We start from the raw sequence: 22,759 nt of genomic DNA on the forward strand, positions 1-22,759 counted from the left end.
AAGCATATTTCACACCAAACACTGGAAAAATACGAACTTTTCAAATTTCGCGCGCTCCGTGGTCAGCCGCACGGACGAAGTTCACCTTGGCTCCGCGAACCCACCACCCGCCGTTCACCTTCACCACACCACGTTTCGTGCGAGCGCTCTCTCGCTCTCCGCTCCCGCCGACTTTCGTTTGCTCGACGACCTTGGAGCGGCGCTCTCTAGTTCCACACGCCTCGGTTCGCGTGAATAGTTACCAGTGGTTCATTTGATCGCAAGATGAAGAGGTTTATTTAAATTGTCTATGTTTTATTGAGGCATTAGGTATTGGAATTTATGTTGAGACAGGTGAGTGCTGCCAAAGGACTATTTATTAGCTTTAGGTGGGTGAATTGTTTTGGTTAAAAACTATATGTTTTGGAAGCTCGAACTAAAATTTATGAAGTTTTTTCTTAAATATGATGTATTTTCATTTATAATTATGTTTTTTTTTTTGTTGAGAGAGATGAGTGCTGCCAGAGGATTATTTATTAGTCTTGTTTGGGTGAATTGATTTTGGAAAAACTAAAACTTAACATTTTTGAAGTTCTTTTCTTTAATATTTGTATTTTTATTTGAAATTATGTTTATTGTGTTAGGAGGGTGAATTGTTTTGGTTAAAAACTATATGTTTTAAAAGCTCAACCTAAAATTTGTGAAGTTTTTTCTTAAATATGATGTATTTTAATTTATAATTATGTTTTTTTTTTTGAGAGAGGTGAGTGCTGCCAGAGGATTGTTTATTAGTCTTAGGTGGGTGAATTGATTTTGATAAAAACACAAACTTAACATTTTTGAAGTTTTTTTCTTTAATGTAGTAGTTTAATAATTTTGTAGTTTAATTTGAAGTTATGTTTTTTGTGTTCAATCAGGTGAGTGCTGCCAAAGGATTATTTATTAGCTTTTTGTGGTTGAACTGTTTTGGGTAAAAACTAGATGTTTTTAAAGCTTAAACTTACAATTTTTGAAGTTTTTCCGTTTATTTGTTGTATTTTCTTATTTATAATTGCTTAGTTTTGGAGATAAAATATATGACAATTTTTATATATTGGGTATTTGTTTTTTTTACTTTGATTTTTAAGTATATTTTAAAAATAAGGATTAACATGCGATCAAATATTTTTTTGTTTTAAAGTTGGTTTTCCAATTAATAGAGACCTTAAAATTGCAAAATTATCTGCGGCTGCATATGCCTGTGACCGCTGCGGAACTAGTTCGCGCCGCTCTCTGGCCGCTCTCCCACACGCTGGCTCTCGCTGGCCCCGTCTGGGTGTTTTTGTTGTTTTGCGCTTGTATTTTGTGTACTTTAGATTTGGCCGAAGTATTTAAAACAAAAGTGCAGCGGAAATAGTTAATAACAAAATATTAGTCGACGGTAGCGGTGCGGTCTCAGCGTCCTCTCCGCGGGTACGGGTTTATTTTTAAAAAATTCCACGCGACTCCCCAGCGAGCGCGGCGCCAGTGATGTTGTTGTTTTTTTTTCTTGGATTTGGCATTTTGTTTGTTAATTTCCCAATTGCAAAAGCAAATTGCGGCTGAGTTTCTGTTTTTGCCCACTGCTTTTCCAACGTGGCAGCGTGTGTGTGTGTGTGTGCGGGTCGGCCTGCCCCTGTGTGTGTGTGTGTGCGTGTTTGTTTGTGGGAAAATCGCAGAATAATATTCAATTGATTTTTCACCGGTTTTCGCCACAACCTAACCTCAAACCCGACTTCTTCCTCTTCCTCGCCAGCTGTTGCACACAACAACAACAACAAGCATAACAACAACATCACGAGACAGCAAAACAAAAACACAGAGAAAAAAGCAGAGTGACAACAGGGAAATCGGCAAGAAAAGCCGCTAAATCAAACCACAATCATGAATATCGATTCCTTGAAGAACGAGTGGGAGGAGCTCAACAAGGAGTATGCCGAGCTGGAGGTAAATATATCTTAAAATTCCTAAAAAACTATATGCTTAAACAAAATACCCGAAAACAAGAAAGTACACACGCACACACCCACACCCACGCGCGTGTCTGCGGCGCTTTCACCTTGGAAAAAAACAGCTGCTTTTTCTTATAAATACCCTTGCCCAGTGCGTATTGGAAACCGACTTCCATACTTGATATAATATTTGCAAAATATATATATTTTTAAAATATTTTACAACACGCAAATTTTTTTGAATTTAATTAACTTATAAAATAAACTCATCTAGTTGAGAATTTATTTATAAAAACTTCCAAAATCTTAGAAATTTTACTTTTAATATTTGAAAAAAATGTATAAATATATGTTTTAAAAATTCTATAAATGTTGCTTAGCTGTTTTATCTTTATAGATTGTTAAAAAAAACCATAATGCCCGATATCAGTCATAGAACCATCACCTTGAACGCCTGATTGCAAAGATTATTGAACCCAATCTTTGGTATAGGGGCTGTTTATGACGATCATTTGGTCAGTTTCAAAACCTTATATCATTGATAAGTAGGTAATGCTATTGCCATGTACCGCTGAACTTAGTAACTTTAATGACTACCTTATCATGAAAATTCCTAGGAAGTTACAAGCTGTGTGAGGGTATTTCAGAGTGGGTTGTTTTCGAGTACCCACCCCTATTTGTTTTCCCATGTTCCGACCTCTGAGTGGTTTTACTTATACCTACCTACCCCTTTTTTTCCCACCGATCGCAGAGCTGCAACAGGCGGTACATCGAGCTGCTGGAACAGCTGCACAGCCACCAACAGATCTGCTTCAACGAGATCAAGCACCAGCGGTACCGCATGAACCAGATATCGGCGTCTCTGCGACAGTGAGTACTGCAGGTCAACAACCCTGAATATTTTCCAGACCCCCTGGGGAGGGGCTGTTCCTTCAAATAAGCCTAAGGATATCACCTACGTTTTACTTACTTCTTAAAAGAATTTTTAATTAATTTTATTTTATAAAAAATTACAGTTTAAACATAATATATAACCTAATTATTAGGTATTCTTGAATCCCAAAAAGTTTAGGATAGGTTTAGCATAAATATTACTATCATTTTATTTTATTTGATAGAAAATTATACTTTATACCTAATATATAATCTAATTATTAGGTATTTTTAGTCCAAAAATATTATTTTAGAGATATATACCTTTATATTTATATTTCATATTAAAACTTATAACTCTTAATATATAAAAAAATTGTTAAGTATTTTTAAATCTCTGAAATTTGATAATAAGGTAATAATAATAATATAATAATAGATACCTTATAAATATTATATACTTCTAAGAAGTTATGATCTCAAGTATTGAACTTTTTTTTATAAATATTCTTAGGGAACTTTAAGAAGTCTATAAAGGAAATAAGGATAGGACTAGGACTAGAATTGTAATCCAATCCCCATGGTATATATCTGACACGATACTTTTGTTTTAGTTCATATCATGACACCGGTACATCTTAACTTAGGTCCTACTGTAATATCTCTGCCCCCACCGTGGGCGATCTTTGACCACCGCGGAACCGCTCGGCACCTTGAAAGCGGAGCACCCCTTGCGCGGGGATTTTCAGGCTATGTTTGCCCGACTGGAATTTGACTTCAATCAATTAGGGCCGTCTAATCAGGCGAACACACGCATTTCAGCACTCGAGCACTTGGCCCGATAAGGGGCCGAGCAGGGAACACAGGTCTTGCGGCAATTAGTCAGGCGGTAATCAGTTCTTATCGAGCGACTGGCCCCAGTTGGCTGGATCGCTCGGAAACAGTGTTTTAACAACTGCTTCTGCTGTTTTCGTTCGCCTTTCTTGGCCGTGATAAAACTTCTGATAAACCAGAGCCCCCAGACTTTGCTCTCCGTCCACCTACGACTATGACTACACGGTTTCCGCTTTATGGCCGCCTCGTAAAAGTAAGTGTTTGGCGATACGCTCGAAATAGAATGGGTACGAGTTCGAGTAAATTTCCAAAAAAACAAAAGGGGGGAGTGGGGCCGCTCGGACCGCAAATTAAACCGAAAACTGCCTAGCTGACCAGCTGCCCTTGACCCTCCGACGTAATCGCACAGACACAGCGACTGACACACTCACCTGCGCAACACGCAATCCCAGCGAGCACAACAACACAATTGTGCGGGCACAGTGGGGCATACCTGATTTTCACACGGGAATTAATTCAATAGACCATTACATAATGTAATGAAATGCATTCGGAAATGGGATTTAACTTAAAAAATAAGAGTTTTTTGTGTTTTTTAAGAGAAGTTAAAACAAAATTAAAAGAAAAAAATTTCCTACTTTTACTAAAAACCCTTTACTGCAATATTCTAAATAATATTTTTAAATTTGTAAATTAATGTATACCAAACATACAATTCCTTTTAAATACTTAAGCATAAAACTGGGTTTTGAATAGATTTATTTAGTTTTCAACTCACAGATTAAACTTTATAAAATAAAATTATACTTAGGATAAAAAAACCCTTTACTAAAATGACATATTTTCTTTAAAATAAATTTCAGTTAAATTTAAAATACCTATTTACAATAACTACTTAAAATACATTTTATTAAATGTTAACCTAAATAAACAAATTTTTTTTAATACAATTTTTTCAAATAAATTGTAAAGGATAAAAAATCAATATTACACAATAAGCAGATATATTCCGCTTAAACTTGATGATTCACTGATTGTTAATTTCAGGTGTTACTATGAAGTAATATTTGATTTATTTTGCCCAAAAATAAAACTTTTCATCTGATTTTCCAGTTCCGTAATTTGTTTTTCCCCTGAAACTGCACCTTTCGCTCACTTGCCTCTTTCGCTGACCAAGAGTTAAATGACCCCGGGGTGGAAATTATCTCATCGAGAATTGCTTTCGCCTCGCATGCAAATCGCCGCCTCAACTTTGACCCACTGTGCGGCCAAGGCTTTTCGCCGTTGCTGTTTTATTTGTTTATTTGGCGCTGAGCGCGGTTTCGCAGTGGAAATCGCTGCACTGGCTCGCTTCTGAACGCCCTCGAATGTGGGGTGTACGAATACACAATCTGCGCGCTGGTGAAACACCAGATTCTCGACACTTATTGTTTGATTTTTATATAATGGACTTATCGCGCGCGCTTTTATTTCCCTAGGTTTTCTATTTTTTAGTTTTCGTATTTTAATGTCGCGTGTCCAGCGTCACGCCGCGAGGGTTTGCTGAACCCTGGCACCTCTTGAACGCATTTAGTTGGTCGCATAAATTATGCAATCCACCAAACCGACTGATTACAATTTCGAGCCAACAGGCCCTGCACTGGCAAAAAATGTAACCTATACCTGCGAGCTTCAATTACAAAGGGTACTTCGGTAACCAGTTTTAGGCTTACTTTTTCAAAGAAATATTTGTAATACCAAAATATTAAATACTTTAAATAAACTTTAAGAAATGTTTGCTGTATTTGGTAATAATAATTTTTTTTATTAATAAAACAGTAAGTTATCTGTTTAAAGAGTACTTAAAAAAACATCGTCGTAATTTACATAAAATATTTAAAATAGTTTAAGCATGTACAAAAATACTTTTAAACTCGGTTTAAATTTAAAATAAATTAGCTTATTATTACAACTCCGATTACAAAATCTAGTTTTAGGCTTACTTAAAAAAAAAATCTTCAAAATTTCCATAAAACAAAAAACATTTAAAGTGGATTAAGCTTATGCAAATATACTTTTAATACATTTTTTAATTGGTGGTCATATTTTTTATTAGTCTTACACTAAAGTTACCTGTATTTGACATACTTAAAAAAATTAATTTAATATTTTTTGGTTAAAAATTATTTTAATTTTTTTTGGTTAAAAATTAATTAAGTGTATTAAGTGTAAGGGTTAAATATACTTTTAAATATATTTTTTGTTAGTGGAAATATTTTTTTAATAATTTTTTTTTATTAATATCACCTCTTCTAGCTTATAGATTTTTTTACAATTATTTTTTCCAGTGTGCCCAAAGAAAACCTGTTACATTCGTTGTGTTTTTTTCCTCCGCTCAATTCTTTTTCCGTATTTTTTCCTAGCCAAATGAATTTTAATTGAGACATGCAAACTGGGTGTCAGAGTTACGGAATTCGATTCTGTTTTTTGTGTTTGTCGCAAAAAGGCGTTCGAGTGCAAACAATGGCAAACAAGACAAATGCATTTAGCGTCATCATTAGCCGAGCTCCACCGAAAACTCAAATATTGCCGGCACACTGATGAGCAAATAGAGTTGGGTAAGCGCGTTTTGTAACGATTTCGTTGGCCAGATATCTCAGTTAATCGTAATTATAGAGTTGGGCGTGTGTACATAAATGGGCTTTTCATTTGTTTGCGTTTTTAAGTGCTTATTAGTTTTAGTATTTCTAGTATTTCTATGAATTTGAGAGAGGCTTCCGCGAATACTTTGTAGCCTGATTGTTTTTTATGATTTAGTTGTGACTTTTGGGCGTGCCTTAACCTTTGGAAACCTTTTTTGAAGTGGCCAAGCCTTTTCAAAAAACCTGTAGGAACTTCTAGTTATTATAGTTACACCTTTTTTATGGCCATTATAGGTTATTCAATTTTATTTTATAGTTTGCTTGGTTTTTCTATATTTTTACCTGTAGAGGTGGGAATATTTTCTGTTATCTTGAAAATTTTCCATAAAAACCTTTAAGCATTTTAGTGCCTCAACAATATACAGAGTCTTCGGTATGGAAAGCAGCCATCTTTTGCTAAACTTAGCTAACGATTTCCATGGAAATAGGGATTTTATGGAATAACTTTCTAGAAATCGTAATAAAAAGGTTAATAGTTTCTGGACTCTTTGCCATGGAAATTTCCCATTATCTGGTCGAAATAATCTGGCCGAGATTGGCCAGTCATCATCCCAGTCGAGATTGGCTGATGAAGGTTTGGTTAGAGTGTCGTTCCCATAAGCAAATGGAGCGGAAACTAATTTAATCGGACCACTTTGCACGGCCACCTCCATCATACCACTAGGCCGTATCGCTCGTTATCTATCCATCGGGGCATTAGGAGTGTTTAAAAATAAAACATGAACTATGGAGGCGGCCTGATAAATGACCAGCCGGCCGGGCCGGTGGCAGGGCCACAATAAATCTACCTTTGAGGCGCCGTATAGATGTGCATATGCCCACTATATGGCATTCTGCGAGCGGAACCCGCGTTTATGGCAACTGTTAATTGACCGCATGAGCCCCGCCCACTCTGCCCATCAATTATGTGCATCTAAATTGAACTTTGACGCTGGAAATTGCCCCACTATTCCAGCCCATTTACCTCTGCTCTGCTGGCTTTTTTCGCCGCGCAATAAACAAATAATTATAGTCGAATAAATTACAAAAATATGGCTTAAAATCGGGCGTGTATCAATCAATAAAACAATAAACATAAATTCGAGCAAAGTCCGAGATATTATGCTATGTTAATTTATGGGTATCTAACGAGGGCCACGAAAAGTGTCCACCGATACGATACTTTAGGTGCTTTGTATACCCACTATCTAATCGATTGTCCATCCAGAGCACGAGTAAGAGATTGTTTGGGGTTTTCAATTCATAGATAAATAGTACATGGAACTAAGCAGTGGGGAAATAATCTAATCTACCAACAATGTTTGGGATTATTTTATTGTATTTACCTACAATTTACAGGTTTTTATGATTTTGTAAGGTTAGGACTTTGGACTATGGGCTAAAAAGAAAACTCATCTTATGTGGGTTCGAAGACTTTCAAAGTGGGAATGTGGGCTTTATAAAAATTTTATTATTTTTTTATATTTTTTATTATGTTACATTTTAAGATATTTTACACCCTTGCGTTGTCTAGACTTAAGAGAATTTAAATGTTAATGTATTTTATTTATTTAATGTATTACTGACACATTACTATACTAAATGTATGTCCTAGAAAATTGACCATCAAATATATTTTAATAAGATATTTAAGGTTTATATAGTTTATATCTTTACGATTCCTGAAAATAACAGCTTTGTTTAAGGAAAATATTATTAACCTAACAGAACTTGTGTGTCACTTACATTTATCGCCTTTTTAAGGATATTAAATTACATAATTTATACATATATTTAATATAATATATTTTAATGTATATTATTTATATATATTTTTTAATATATTACTGGAATTGTCTAAAAAGCGATACATATTATAAACTAAGTATGCAATGTAATATAAGAAATATCTAAAGTCTATATGGGCTGTTAAATAATACATTATAATATATAAAATTATGCTATCAATAGCTGAAATATTAACCCCTATATGTTGCCGTTTTTAGGTTCAAAGGCCCCGCCGTCCAGGCGGAGGTCAAGGAGAAGGTCGATGACCTGCAGAAGATGACCTTGAAGCGCAAGGCGCAACTGCACGAAATTGAGCAATCCCTGCCAGCTAAATCCGGCCGTTATTTGCAGGTGAGTCCCCCGTTCCGAGGACCAGGACCCAAAGTGCCCCACATACATAAATGTCCGCCCACGCCGTAAAAAATGAGAACTTTTCCTTGAAGTGGAAACGGAAAGCAACTAAAGTAATAAGTTCTTTCCTGCGCGACAATCTGCGCTTCTTGTTATGGACTCCGGGACTTGGGACTTGGTACTCGAGACTTGGTCTTGGTCCTGGTCGCCGTCCTGTTCCCGGTATTTCACTTGGACTCTCCACTCCACTCGAGTTGCCTCAACTCGACGCGACTCGACTTGACTTGAAGTTGACCCAGTGAAACTCACCGGCGACCTCTGCCCTCCGCATTCCTTTCGCAGATAATCCTGGGCGATGTGAATGTCTCGATTCTGAACAGAAACGACAAAGTTCGCTATAAAGATGACTATGAAAAGTTTAAATTAATACTCAACGTAATTGGACTGATAATGGCCTTCTTCAATTTGATATTCAACTACAGGTGAGTGCCTGCCCCAAGCAATCCCCCGAGTTTCCCACTTTATTTTTATTTATTTGTATTTTTTTGTGTTCTTTTTTTGCTTCCCCCAGGGCCCTGGAGCTGGCCTTCATATTCCTGCTGGTGTGGTACTACTGCACCCTGACCATCCGCGAGTCCATCCTGAAGGTGAACGGATCGAGGATCAAGGGCTGGTGGCGGGCCCACCACTTCATCTCCACGGTGGCCGCCGGCGTTCTTCTGGTTTGGCCCCAGGGCGAGCACTGGCAGATCTTCCGCATGCAGTTCATGTACTTCAACGTCTACATCAGTGAGTTGTTCTATAGTGTTAACATAATAGAGTCCTTAGAAAATAGTCTTTAAAATAGTGGAATATTTGCACAAGGAGAGAAATAGTCAAGTTCATTGCTCTTGATTTGAGAGTTTAATGTTCTCAATATCAACTCACCAAATGGTGAAAAGAGAAAAGTTAAGCTGGGTTTAATTATTAGCTTTTTGCTGAGATAGACAAGAAAACTGATTCAAGTGAGTTGAAAACATTTGCAAACTTGTTTTCAAGAACATTTTGAACTCAAATGAGAATGTCCAAATTCTCTCCCTCAAGCGCTTCTCAAATTTAGGGTTTTTTTAAATTAGTAAACTATGTTTTAGTGGCTATCATTTTTTTGAGACGATGGTAAGAATGTTTAATAAAAATTTTGTTAATACAGGTTAATCTTTTTGGATTTTTGTATGTATAAAAATAAGTAAAAATGTTTTAAGTTCATACTCCAGCAAATACTTTTTAAAATAATATTTGAAATAACAATACAATTTCAAGGATTTCTGGGACATTTTTTTTTTAATAATATACCTAAAAAGACTTTTCTTTTGAGTTCATAATTGATAAATCTTTTTTTTTTAGGATTACAATATATAATAATTTTTTAAAAATATAATATAAATTTTTTTAATTTATGTTATACATTAAACTCCTTTTCTTTTGAGTTCCTGATGAGTAATCGGTGGCAAACCGCCCCTGTAATTGCAGGCATCGTGCAGTACCTGCAGTTCGGCTACCAGAAGGGCCTGCTCTACCGCCTGAAGGCCCTGGGCGAGCGGCACAACATGGACATCACCATCGAGGGCTTCCACTCGTGGATGTGGCGTGGCCTGAGCTTCCTGCTGCCCTTCCTGTTCATCGGCTACGGCTTCCAGGCGTACAACGCCTGGACGCTCTACAAGCTGGCCTACAGCCCGGCGGACGCGCCGTGGCACGTGTCCGTGATGTGCGGCCTCTTCCTGCTGCTCTTCGTGGGCAACATGGCCACCACGCTGTGGGTGGTGCCGGAGAAGATCCGCGAGCGGGCCAAGGAGCGCTACCGCCTCCAGAGCATGGGCAAGTCGATGAAGCTGCGCAAGGAGATGAAGGTGAGCGGCCGCGGCGGCGGCGACTGGAGCTTGGTGCACCTGTGTCCCCTTCTCAGCCAGTTGCGAGAGCTCTTCTAGCCGGCGATCTCGTGGCCAAAATGCAACGAGGACCCGGCAAGTTAGCAAAAGACTGAAGCACACTGAAACTCGAAACCCAACTCAGTTCACGTTACAAAATTCAAATCGTTTGTGTTTAGTTTGTGCATTTTTTAGGCTGCTTAAAGACTAATAACTGGTTTTCTCGTTTTCCCCTAATATTATTAAATATTATTAAATATCATGTATTATAAGAGATAGCCTTTGATTTTGGCCTTGTTGCCAAACGAATACCAATTTATTTGCCTTAAGCAAATGTGTTAGCTTCAGGAGTTTTGTTGGTATTTCCTGGCAACAGCGAAATAAGTTAAGGAAGGGGACGCAGGCCTATTAACCCCTTGCAGCCCAAGTGCAACACGTACTTATGTTTTTGCCCTACTTTCTCTCATGTCTCCCCACAGAACAGTGCCAGTGATTTGGATCTATCCAGTGGATCGAAACTTTCGCCGACCTCTGCGGTCACGACCACTTCCATTGCGACTGCGACGCAAACACCCGCCGATAAGAAGGAAATTTAAACAAATCAATGGTTCTGTTTAGCCTGGCATTTCAATTATACATATATATCTACTGTTTTTACGATTTTTTTCCTATTTATTAACTTACCCCCCCTTGGTTTTGTTCCTCTCTGCCCCAACCCTCCCTCTGAACTATGCTCTTTTCCATTTCATACACATAATGTAAAACTGATGTACATTTGAAGCAAGAAAAACAACACTACATAAGCTGAAAAAAAACAACAATATATAGTCATAGTACACATTTTTTTTCGCCTAATTGTAAGTATGAAAATTGAGAAGATGAAATATTAAATGGAATTGAAGTGACCCGTTTTTGTTTATTTTTTATGCGTAGACTAAGATTGAAATGGAAGCTAAAAAAGACAAATAAACGAACAAGTGGAAAGTAAACATGACTTTTGTTTAGTATTTATGTGAAGTTCTGTTGTGAAGTTCTAAAAAAAAGGATTAGAGGGGAAGAAAGGAGGGAAAAATGTAGCAGAAATATAAAAGTCAACAGCTTAGTTTTTTAATTGGGAGATTTGCATAGGCCAAATTGCTAAAACCTAAATTACAATTATCACAAAAAAAATGTAATTTTTATTAAATGCTTAATTTTAATTGTATTTTTCGTAGTAAAAATAAAATATATAAGGAAAAAGTAAGTGAAATTAGTGTGAAACTATAATTTATTTTATTCTTTTAGTAGTTTGATTTCATTTACATTTGTTGGGGTATTAAAAATTAGTATAGGCACTTTATTTGATAGATAAAGTCGTAAATGGATTGGCCAAAATAAAACAAAATTTTGGATTTAGGCGGCTTCCCTGAGGGGCACATGTTTCCAAAAAGTGGACGGCGACGTGGTGACAAGGCTTAGGTGATGTCGCTTTGTTTTACTGGCGGCCATTAATGCGGCTCCCTGATGGCCACTCCCCCTTCCGGAAAAGGGGGATCTGCCTGGCTTTTCCAAGACCCCCCCCCCCCCCCACCCCGCTCCCCCGCCGCACACCCCCTCACATTTTGTGCAACAAAGGTTCGCCTCCTGCAATGCGGCAAAAAGCGGCGCGGTTTTTGCAGCTCCATTTTGCCATCGCCCGCCTCGACCGCGAAAACCACAAGCCCAGTGTCTCTGTATCAGTGCGTTTCTACACAGAGCGAAAAAAAGGTGAAGTTTTTTTTTATTAACCATAAAACATGAAGGAATATTTGAATGGTTATTGGTTAGTCTACGTGCGAGGGAGATGGAGATATGCATGCAGCAAATCGACTGTTTTCGAGATGCCCAACTTTATTTGCTTATAACTTTTAAATGTATGGTCCGATCTAAGCAATTTTTGGAATGTAAATGGGTATTGATAATCAAAACAAAATCCCATTTACACATTTCAAAAATATTAAAAATGTGCAGGCTTTAGCGTTGATTTAAATGATGTCCTAGTATTTTAATACTTATTTATTTGATCGATTTCGACAGTGAGGCATATTTTCGCGCAGTGCATGTGGGCCCGTGCAGTGGGTCCCGGATCCGGGATCCCGGGATCCTGGCCATTTTGCTTGTCTGCGCTCTGCCGCAGCCTAATTTGGCGAGAGTTCATTAATTGCGTAAACGGCGCGCGCTTTTAATTATGTCGAACGTTGAGCGGTGGGTTTGGGCCAACGGGTGGTGGCTGGGTGGGTGGCTGGGTGGTCTGGGTGGTGCTGCTCGTATTTTGTGCATTTGTGGCACTGTTTGCATTGTTGTTACCAACCCGCTGAGCCCACCACCACCCACTGTTTTTCTGCGGAAAATGGCAACAACGGAATTTACGACTTTTGGTCAATGCCGCCGCAGCGACCATCAAAAAGAAAGCGCCAAGGGTTAAGACTGGGGGGTGGCGGTGGCGGTGGCGGGTTAAGGGGGTGCAGCCGTCCGCCCGTCGCCCCGCACAATTATCATTTATTGCAACCGCATACGCTCGTGGAAAGCGGAAAAACGCCGGACGGGGGCCATTGTAAAAGCGGGTAATTCGTTAATTTGATAAGCATACGCCATGTTGCACCGCCGGCGATTGAAAATCACGCAGCACCGAATGGGTAAAAATGCGAAATAATGTCAAATGAGTGGCAGGAGAATTGATAATACCAATTGCCGAACGCCAGGGGGTTGATTGACAAGTTCGCGGCACATGTGAGCCGTGGTATCTATGTATTAGAAAATAGATTGCAAATGCCTTTATTTTATGACACAATCTTTGGGCTAGTGCTAACAAAAAATACTACGATTTTCATCTTCTGCTCAAAAAGTATTTTTTTATAAAATAATATATATTACGAAAAATATAATACAATATTCAATAGATTTTAGACCGAATTGCTTGTTCAATTTCTTGTTTAACTTGGCAAATTGCTAAATTTTTTTAAACGGAGCATTTGGGGAAAAACTGTCTGGCGCCGCTGCTGAACTCTCCGCACTCCTGTGGTCCTTTGGGCGCCATGGCGACCAGTCGCCGAATTGGCCGAAAGCCATTCGCAATGGTCCAAACCACAGGACGCGTGGGCGCTGACAGTCCGCTTTCGGCCAATAATTCTGATTTAATTTATGCGCGAAAAATCGCACTTAATCAGCGTTTGATTTACGCACGGCACAGCGCATAAATGGCGAAACGAGGGCACTTAAAATTTATACATTTTTTCATATTTCTAATTTTAATTTCAAAGATATCAACTTACATCAAAGCTTAAAAAAATGTTAGAAAAAATATACATATAATATAATATCTAAGCATTGTATATATTTTTTATGAGCATCAGGTGGGCAGTTATTTTACCTGCCATTTCTGCCATAATGGTAGATTATTAGTTCTTATTTTGTTTTTAAGATTTAACTATGCCATTCCTTTGTTTTAAATCCCAATAAAAATGACTAGCATGAAAATACCCAGACAGCCACAGAAATAAACAACCTATCGCAATTCTAAGAAGAATAAGAAGTACTTTTTTCCTTGCACATTTATTTTATTCATGATTCATCTGATGACAAATACAAAATCCCAATAAAAATTATTTGTATATTGTTACCGTTTTTAATCTAGTTTTGACAGCCACACAAAATAAACAATCTATCGCATTTTCTGACCTCTAGAAAGTGACCTCTTAATCATATAAAGATAGAGCTCTCCTATAAGGTAGAATTTGCCTATAAAAACGCTCTTATTCAGTGCATTTTAAAGCTTCTCTGCTAGTGGTAAACAAAATTCGAAATGCTGCACTTCGGATTCCTTTTCTGGAGCTCCTTAATTCTGCTGGGTTCGCGAGGATCTTTGGGTGATTCTCAGGACAATGGACGAACCGTGTATCTTCTCAACGATCCTGAAAACCAGTGCGGCAAGTTCTGCCTCTCCGCCCTCCAACCGATGATCGACCTGGGCTCTGAGACCAGTTTACAGTTGAGGGGCATCCAGGGCGAACAGCAGTCTACGCAGATGAAGCTGGTGGCGATGAAGTCCAGGCTGGAGGCCCAGAGGTTGCAAATCCTGAAGTCCCTCGACAGGTTGCCCTCGACAGAGGACCTGGAGTCCGCCCTGCGTGGAACCGAAGAAAGGCTCATGAAGGTGAACTTTGAATTGAAAAATCAACTGCTGGAGCTCGAATCGAAAGGGGAAGGCAGGCACACCGAAATTCGAGAATCCCTGAGAAGGGCCAGCATTCAAGAAGATTTCCAGGCAACCGTGAACCGGACGGAGGAGCAGACTGTGGCCATAAACTTGGAGATGCAGAAGCAGCGCCAGATTCTGCAGGACAACCTAGAGGAGGAGATGCATAGCCAGCTGGACTCGCAGCTGGATGCGGTGCACAACATGCTGGGTTCGAAATTTGACGAACTTTTGGATGCCCTTAAGAGCGAAATGGAAGGACACCTTAAGGCGGTGAGAGCTGAGATGAAAGCCCAGTTCCAATTGCTACAGGACAGGCTGGAGGACCAGAGTGCACCTGCCCCAGAGTCCAGCAAGAAGTCAATCACAAGTGAAGATATTACCGACACAAGGAACCAACTTCTGGCGCTGCTGAAAAGCCAATTAGAAGGGGATGGAAAAAATGCGCAGGGCTTTGAGAAAATCGGTACCAGGTATTTCCGCATAGAAGATGGTATTAAGATGCGTTGGTCTGAGGCGGCAGACTCCTGCAAGGCGATGGGAGGACATTTGGCGGCCATCCGGGACCAAGAAGAACTGGATGCCATCTCAGCGAAGCTCAAGCCAGGAGCCGATTACTGGCTGGGCATCAACGACAAGGACGCAGAGGGCGAGTTCGTATCTCTGGCCACCAAAAAGGCGGCTCCCTTCCTCAAATGGAGGGCTAGAGAGCCCAACGATTATGAAGGCTCCGAGGATGGCGTTCTTCTGCGTGACGGAGAAATGAACGATGCTTGGCTGAATTGGCATCATTATTACATTTGCCAGGCGGATGACAACGTATAGGTTACGAAGCTGTTAAAAATATATAAAAAACTGATTGTAAAAGCCCTTTTTCATTTACCATTTTTAACTAGATTTTGCAGACTTTAAGTAAAAAATTATTTTCATAAAAAATGTAGGTAAATGTAAAAGATAGTGTTTGATTAATAATGTTTAAAAATATCACTCATGTCTTTGACTTACATATATTGATATTTATTCCTACTAAGACTTCAGAATTTTGGGAAAATGTGAAGAGAATCGGATGACTTTATTAAATAGCTAAAAAATAAATAAAAACGGCACTAAATTGAAATGGAAAGTTCTCTTAAAATTCCTGTAATTAGGTTTTATTATTCCAAAAATCATAAAGCTGAGAAGGACTCCCGTAAGGGTATAGAAAATAATAATTATGATTCTTGAAAGTATATTATTTTAATTTTTATACCTTTATTGTCAATATAATCAAAGCAAAGAAACTTTGTAAATGGTGTCTATTAAATGCCTGGGTACTGTTTTTAATTTATATCCTTTCTTTGTGCACCCAAAAAGGAGATGTGCTCGAACAAAAAACGCAAAATGAAATTGAAATTCTCAAATCAAATCAAACGAGCACAATAAACAATAATAAAATAGAGGCAGAGGCAATTTGTGTCTGTTTGAAATATGAATATGAACGCATGCATATGCGGTCTATTAACAATTGAGCGGAATAAAAAATGAAATTAATTTTGAAATTAAATTTTGCCAACAATGGAAATGAATTTGGGCAGCGGAGGACAGCAACAATGGACTGGCCGGAAAAAGTCATCAAAAGAAAATTCAATTTTCAAAAGAGCCAAAAACTTTTGCCGCACAACAAAAAAAAAAAAAAAGGAAAGGGGGAGAGGAAGAGGGGAGAGGGGAGAATCGAAAGAGATGAAAGAAATTCTGAAATGGCAAATTAAATCGAGCAATCAAATGAGCATAATAAGTTAATCAAGAACTTGGCCAGGCTCAATGGGGGTCACTTTCTGGCCCTTCAATTTTTCCTCTCCCTTCTTTTCCCCACCGTTTTCCTTTTTTTGTATCCTTTTCTCTGGGAAAATTGAAAAGGAGACAAACAGGTTGACGTACAAGCAAATAAATAAATGCACTCAACTATGTAATATGGCCAGCAACAAAGGGGTGGCGGCGGGTGTGTGTGCCAGGGGGGTGGCGCTTTTGGAATGTCCATGGCCGGGCATTGTCTCCCCCTAAGCCCCTGTTTCTACTTCCTTCGAGCAGCAAATGTAGCGTGAAATCGTTAGTTTCGTTTTGGCCCGGTCCGGATTTTAAACCACGTAATCAGTCGCCTTTCCGCCCCTGGCCCCCTTTTCGGAGCCCCGCCACTGGCCCGCCGCCCATGTTCCAGCCTGATTTATAGCCGACACACGATTTTCGGCTGCCAACAAAATGTTTGCAGCATTTCTTCGCCTTTGCTCCGCCGGCAACAATTGAAAATCAGATCAATGCACCGAGATACAGGAGCTTCGAAGGGATCGAAAGGTGACAGCGTAGGGGGAGAAGCCAAAGTTTAAGCTGGGGTTAAGATGGTATCTTAAAAAACATGTCAATAAGGTGTTATATACTAACCCGTGCCCGCTCCCTAACCAAAACCACAGCTATATCTTAACCCTAACTGTATCTCTAGCATAATACCAGCCTAGCCCTATTTTAACCTCCAGCGCATTTTAACCTCATGTTAACTAATACTAAAATACTTTTTTTCTTCAACTCAATGAACGCTTTTAAAGTAACTTTAACATGGGTTTAATAAGAGGTAATGGTATACCTCCGGTGTCCACTAACCTTAACTCTACCTTATCCATTATTTTACCGCAGACTTAACCTTTTACTTAACCTCGTGTTAACTCCACCAAAAATACATAAAGGCATTTTGGCCTTTTTAAATAACTTTATCGAACAATCACAGACCTGAGATCAAAATATAGAGAGGAAAATTACCAGAAAATGTGTTACCTTTAATTAACATTATGTTTTTGTAATATACATTTAAATAGTTAATTGGTTAACAAACAATATTAGGTTGCTTCATTTTTCGAGTCGCGTTGGCATCTAACCTCTGGCCGCATTTCTTTGAGCTGAATCACTGTATGGCATTGCAAAAACCAATTATAATTACGGTTTCCGCTCGTGGGTGTCGGGCCACGTGACCCTTAACCCCTGACTGCCAAACAAGCCGGTCACTTGCCCATCCCCCCTGCCCCCTGCTCGGCAAAAGCCACAATTTCTAGCTTTGGCTTGAATTATGTGCCGCATTAGTTGGTCCTTTTTGGCGGAAAATGGTTTTTTGGGGGGTTGGGCTTGTAATAAGGAGGGGGCACAAGAGCCAAGGAGCGGGGGTCGCTAAAAACTCTGCACCACGCACTGCCGAAACTTTCACACAAATTGAATTATGCAGTCACCAGTCGCAGACACAAAGGGACATTTTCGGGGAACGGGTTGAAAGAGTGGGGTGTGGGTGGCGGCTGGTGGGTGGTGGGCGGCCAAGGCCACTCGGACTTCGGCAAATGTAACTGTAATTTATTGAAATTTGTTAGCAGACACAAAACCAGCCACAGAAGACCGCAGCTCCTCTGCGCCACGGAACCACTCCCCCTCCATATTTTCCCTGGCAAAAAATACAATAAAAAAATAAAGTTGGGGTCACGCTTTTTGTCACGCTTTTGCTGCCGCGGTCAAAAGTCAGACGCTTTCCACCCACCCCTTTTTCAGTTCTACTCCGCTTTTTTTTTGGCTTTTCGCAGTAGGAACCATCTAACGACAACTCGGCGACTCCTATCGTCAGTTGTCAGAACTCCCTCCGTATTACATGTCACCATATTATGGACTGCATGGGGAAAATAATATTTTTTACACCCAGAAGGAATTTATTTTCAATTTGATATTAGGTTTTATTTACATTTTCAACTCTTTAAAAAAGTTTAACAATCAAAATCGAAACATAATACATTACAAAAGTCGTTACTAATTGTTTTTTATATATTATATATTGTTATTTAGTTACTTTAGAATAGTTTTTAACATTATTTAATATTAAGCTTAATTTTCAATTGGAATTTTTGATATTACATGGATTAATATAATTATTAAATGTTTTTTTACTTCCATAAATACTATTAAGTATGACACTCATATATTTAATAGCATTTTTAAACTGTATATTTTTCCTTTTTTTTTTTTAATTTTGTTATTTAATGTGGCTGATTTTAATTGAAATGCATATTGTTTAAAAATTATAAGCTCTAAAAATGTAAGATTTTTTTTAAAATTTATTTAAAATTACATTAACCTATTTTAACATGTATTTTTTTAAGAGAAAAAATGCATGAAAATAAAACAGTGGATATTGTAATAAATATAACTTGGAAAAAATCAAAAATAAATGAGTTGTAATATATAACATATCATATTGTTATTTTATAATATTCTTATGTTTTCGAGCATAAATTTTCCTGAAGACCAACGATGAATTTCTGCCGATAGAGTGTTTTAGTGTCGTCAATGGAGGGCGATAAGTTGGCTCTGTACTTTTAATTGCTGACAGGCTTTGGTCATGACCAGGGACAACCCGCTGGGGACCACCTTTTACAAGACCACTCCCTCCTACCCCGTCACACACACAATTTCGGGTTGTACCCTCTTTTTTTTTGGGTACCCGAAAAAGTTTGCCAGCTGCAACGTTTCGCGGTTGCATGCTAAAAAGTTTTAAGTGCCCCGCTCGACCAGTCACCACCCACCATCCAGCCGGGCTACCACCCGATTTTCCAACCGATTTCCACCCGATTTTCCCCCCAACCAATCTTCTTAACCGAACAATGCCCCCCGACTTTCCATCGCTTTTCCCATACGCTTCGGTTTTTCTATTAAGCATCCCAGGCTCGTCTCATTTGTTGCCTATTTGTCCATGGCTCCCTTGGTTTTCCCAGTGTTTTCCCTGAGTTTTCCCCAGCCCAGTTTCCCCCAGCCTCTTTTTGGCCTGGCACAGGGACATCGTAAAAATGCCAATGAGCCGACCTGAGCGGGCGGCGTTAAAAACTTTTCTCATTTATCAGGCGATGGAGGGACCGGAGCGGTTGCCCCTCGATCACCCCCTGCCTATAGGGCCCAAAACCACCACCCACCGCCCACCGCCCACTGCCACCCACCTCTTCAGTGGCGTCAGGTAAATTGATTGTCGCCGCCAACGAACTTCGACGGTTGTTGGTCAACTCACCTCAACTCAAACTGAGGGGAAGGACACTGAGGAATGCATTTTCGCCACTTGCGAATCCTTAAATTAAAATTAAATAATCAAAATAAATTAATTATTTTAATAATTTATATCAACCAAGTAGATAAGGTATATTGAAATTTAAATATATTTTAATTAAACATTTAATATGCCTCTGTTAAACATATAAATCTTAGTATATTTACTTGCAAAGATTTCATTATATTAACTTATTTTTGACAATATTTTCGAAGTCCATTTTGGTTTCGTTAAATTAAAAATAAATAATATATTTATTTAATTTAAAATAAAAAAATGTATGATCTGGAAATCATTTGTTATTGTAGTTGAGACTATTTTAATTAGCCAAGTACATACAATTAAATATGTACATCTGAACTATTATTATTACATTAAACAATTTTTTTTTAATAATTTAATAAAATTTTGGAAAAATAGGTAGAAACATAAAAAACATTATTAAAAAAATATTTTAGTTCAAGTAAAACAAATATAATTCTTTATAACGAAATAAAAAGTTCTTTCAGAAACAATCGTTTAAAAACTATTATAAGACTGTATACGTCAAGCATAATTTTTCAAATGATAAACAAAATAGCAAACCAATTTTTTTCGGTGCAGCCACGCCCTTCTGGACCGCCTTAAAGTTTTCGCACGCCCAGTATTTAATTGCTGCAGTTTCCCCCGACATTTGCCGCCTTTCTCCGCACTCTTTCACACTCTTTCTGGATTTTTAAAACGACAACAATGGCCGGCAAGTGGCGAAAGTTTTTGGGTCAGCTGGGGGCGTCAAAGGGTTAAGGGTTTCGACCGAACTGCAGTTGAAGTTGAAGCCGGTTAATGGCCAGGCAAATGAGCAAACTGGACAAGCGGCTAATGAGCAGCCGCCAAAGAGTTGGGCGAACAAATTTATACACAAATATGAAAAGGCGTAAAAAAGTATGCCAGGCAGACACTAAAAAACGGGGGGAAAATAATGGGCAAAACGTACAGTTGCCTCAATAAAAAAAACATGTTCAAAGGGTAGGAAAAAGGGTAGGTAATGCGAAATGCGAATCAAAAGAATGTTTTTAAAAAACATGTGGAAATTAGTACATTAAAGGCTTGCCCTGCCTGTACGTTGCAGATTAAATTAGTAGTTTGTTTGATTTAATACGATATAGGTTTATTATAGATTAAAGAAATGAAGTTATACAGTTTGTAAAGCTTTTGGTGACTTGGTATTTAATTTAAAATATTTCCCAGCTCTCCAAACTAAAAATAAATAAACAAGTTTAAGAGGTCTATAGCTGGGTATTTTACTTAGAATATTTTCCACCTTTCTACCCTAAACTTTAATTTTTAATGTAAAATATTTCCCTGCTCTCTACCCCAAACTTAGCATTTTTTAAGCCTTCCTTGCGAGTTTCAATTAACCCACAACGATCGCTTCTGCGGTGATTCGGCGGGGTTTTCGCCCGGCGCCAATTCCTTTTAATAAATATTCGCACATTAACGAAAACTCATCGACATCAATTCCGGTAAAAGACCCTTTCGTGGCACTTTTCCACCTCCGCTTTTCCGACTTTCTACGCATTTGCGCAGCGCTAATGGCAAAAACAATAAATTTCCAGCCATCCCATCGATATCCTTTCGATCCTTGTATACATTTCGTTATTTCGGGCGTTTTTCTCCCGCGTTTTTGCAGTTCTTTATTTTTTTTCATTTTTTTGTTTTAAATTACTTTCGAGCATTTAAAATGCGGCAAAATGAATTGACAGCGATTTCCGTTGCTGAGCAGACGCCTTTAGTTTAATTATTTGTGCAGTTTAACCCGAGGATAAAGGATAAAGGAGCCACTGCACACATGTGTCAATTAATTATAAAAAAGTATTCACATTTATTCCGGCGCCATGGGACCGGGGCGAAGAAAAACAAACAGAAGGCGGCGCCGGGCGCAAGGATGGGCCGCGATATATACAGATTTAAATACACATATACCCAGGGACAGGGACAGCCGACTCGCACACATTTTCATAATAAAGCGTTAATCATGTTGACGCGCCACTGTGCGCCACGCCCCCCCGTTCGGGGCCCGCCCCCAATCCGATGGGGCTCAGCCCCAACTAACAAGATTTGGTGAAAAATGTGTTAAAGCCTTCAGATATATGCGCAGAAATTAATTCCCTGCCAGCGGGAGGATGGGCCGCAGGCTCCTCTTGTGGCCACTTTAAGGACCTTTAGGCCGAGCAAGGGGAAAACAACTTTCGGCATTTCGTTTGACTGAGATTTTTGTAGAGAAATTTACGTTTTAAGAGATTTTTACATATATTTTCTATATTTTATACTTGTTTCTTTTAGACCGAAGCACTTCACACTATTGTTAATAACTATTTTAATCAAGCATTTTCCTTTGATACTTTTTAAATACTATGAGGTATTATTTTTTGTCAGCCTGTAGTTTTGAACAAATTAAAATTTTTTTTTTTATGTATAATAATTTATAATAACATTTTTTCTATATAATTTAAAACAAAAAGAACGTATTATTAAGCATTATCCTTCGATATAGATATGATTCTAATGACCTAAAACTAGTTGTTCATTCAGTGATTAATTTACTTGAGTTTTTATAGGTATATATATATTTATAATATGACACATTTTTATTTATGTTTTTTTTTACATATTTTTTAGCTTCTAATAGCTAATTTAATTTAATTTATTAAAAGATTTTGAATATTATCTATGGGAAAGTAAAGAATATTTTTTTTCAAGAAATAAACACTATTAAAACGAAGTATAATTAGTAAAAATAAATATTTAATTATTTAAGAATAACAATAATACAATATTTGGCATAATTTTCAAAATAAAAAGTAATATACAGTAATATACAATTTATTTTCAATTGAAAGTAATTTTTACACACTTTTAATTAGCTCTAACGGGCTCTTAAATATTGATTAAGTATTTAATAATGGTAAGTAATAAAAATCTCGTGGTGCATGGGTGTCAAGATGGCATAGTGGAGTGTCCGTGCCTCGAGGACCGTTGACCAAGGATCTTCGTGTCCCGTTGAATGCCGCACAGTCATTTCGACCGGCCCCTTGAAGTATGCAATGTTG

At 38.2% G+C, this 22,759-nt stretch overlaps 2 protein-coding genes across 3 annotated transcripts; both read left to right on the top strand.

The window, feature by feature from the left end:
* The first annotated feature begins 168 nt into the window (after window positions 1-168).
* On the top strand, window positions 169-11,267 carry LOC108025874 (transmembrane protein 120 homolog). Of its 2 annotated transcripts, none has more exons than XM_050888664.1 (8): window positions 169-333; window positions 1,754-1,944; window positions 2,701-2,819; window positions 8,323-8,455; window positions 8,798-8,937; window positions 9,027-9,244; window positions 9,965-10,344; window positions 10,842-11,267. In XM_050888664.1, exons 2-8 carry the CDS (start codon window positions 1,882-1,884, stop codon window positions 10,956-10,958), a joined length of 1,170 nt encoding a protein of 389 aa, XP_050744621.1. In that variant the 5' UTR covers window positions 169-333; window positions 1,754-1,881; the 3' UTR covers window positions 10,959-11,267. The 2 variants fall into 2 exon arrangements, with proteins under 2 accessions (XP_050744621.1, XP_016952037.1); XM_017096548.3 differs by lacking the exon at window positions 169-333 and adding an exon at window positions 1,270-1,431.
* Window positions 11,268-14,157: 2,890 nt separating this feature from the next.
* Window positions 14,158-15,864, top strand: LOC108025662 (uncharacterized). The gene has a single exon (XM_017096201.3). It carries the CDS (start codon window positions 14,183-14,185, stop codon window positions 15,398-15,400), a length of 1,218 nt encoding a protein of 405 aa, XP_016951690.1. The 5' UTR covers window positions 14,158-14,182; the 3' UTR covers window positions 15,401-15,864.
* The last annotated feature ends 6,895 nt before the right edge of the window (window positions 15,865-22,759 follow it).

The sequence above is a fragment of the Drosophila biarmipes genome, chromosome X (assembly GCF_025231255.1).
Source record: "Drosophila biarmipes strain raj3 chromosome X, RU_DBia_V1.1, whole genome shotgun sequence".
NCBI lineage: Eukaryota > Metazoa > Arthropoda > Insecta > Diptera > Drosophilidae > Drosophila > Drosophila biarmipes.

Bases quoted from the DNA above. Each gene is read 5' to 3' on its own strand.
- LOC108025874 (XM_050888664.1), top strand. From the start codon at position 1,882: ATGAATATCGATTCCTTGAAGAACGAGTGGGAGGAGCTCAACAAGGAG. The intron at 2,820-8,322 runs GTGAGTACTGCA...TGCCGTTTTTAG, and splicing joins ATATCGGCGTCTCTGCGACA to GTTCAAAGGCCCCGCCGTCC. The intron at 9,245-9,964 runs GTGAGTTGTTCT...CTGTAATTGCAG, and splicing joins GTACTTCAACGTCTACATCA to GCATCGTGCAGTACCTGCAG.
- LOC108025662 (XM_017096201.3), top strand. From the start codon at position 14,183: ATGCTGCACTTCGGATTCCTTTTCTGGAGCTCCTTAATTCTGCTGGGT.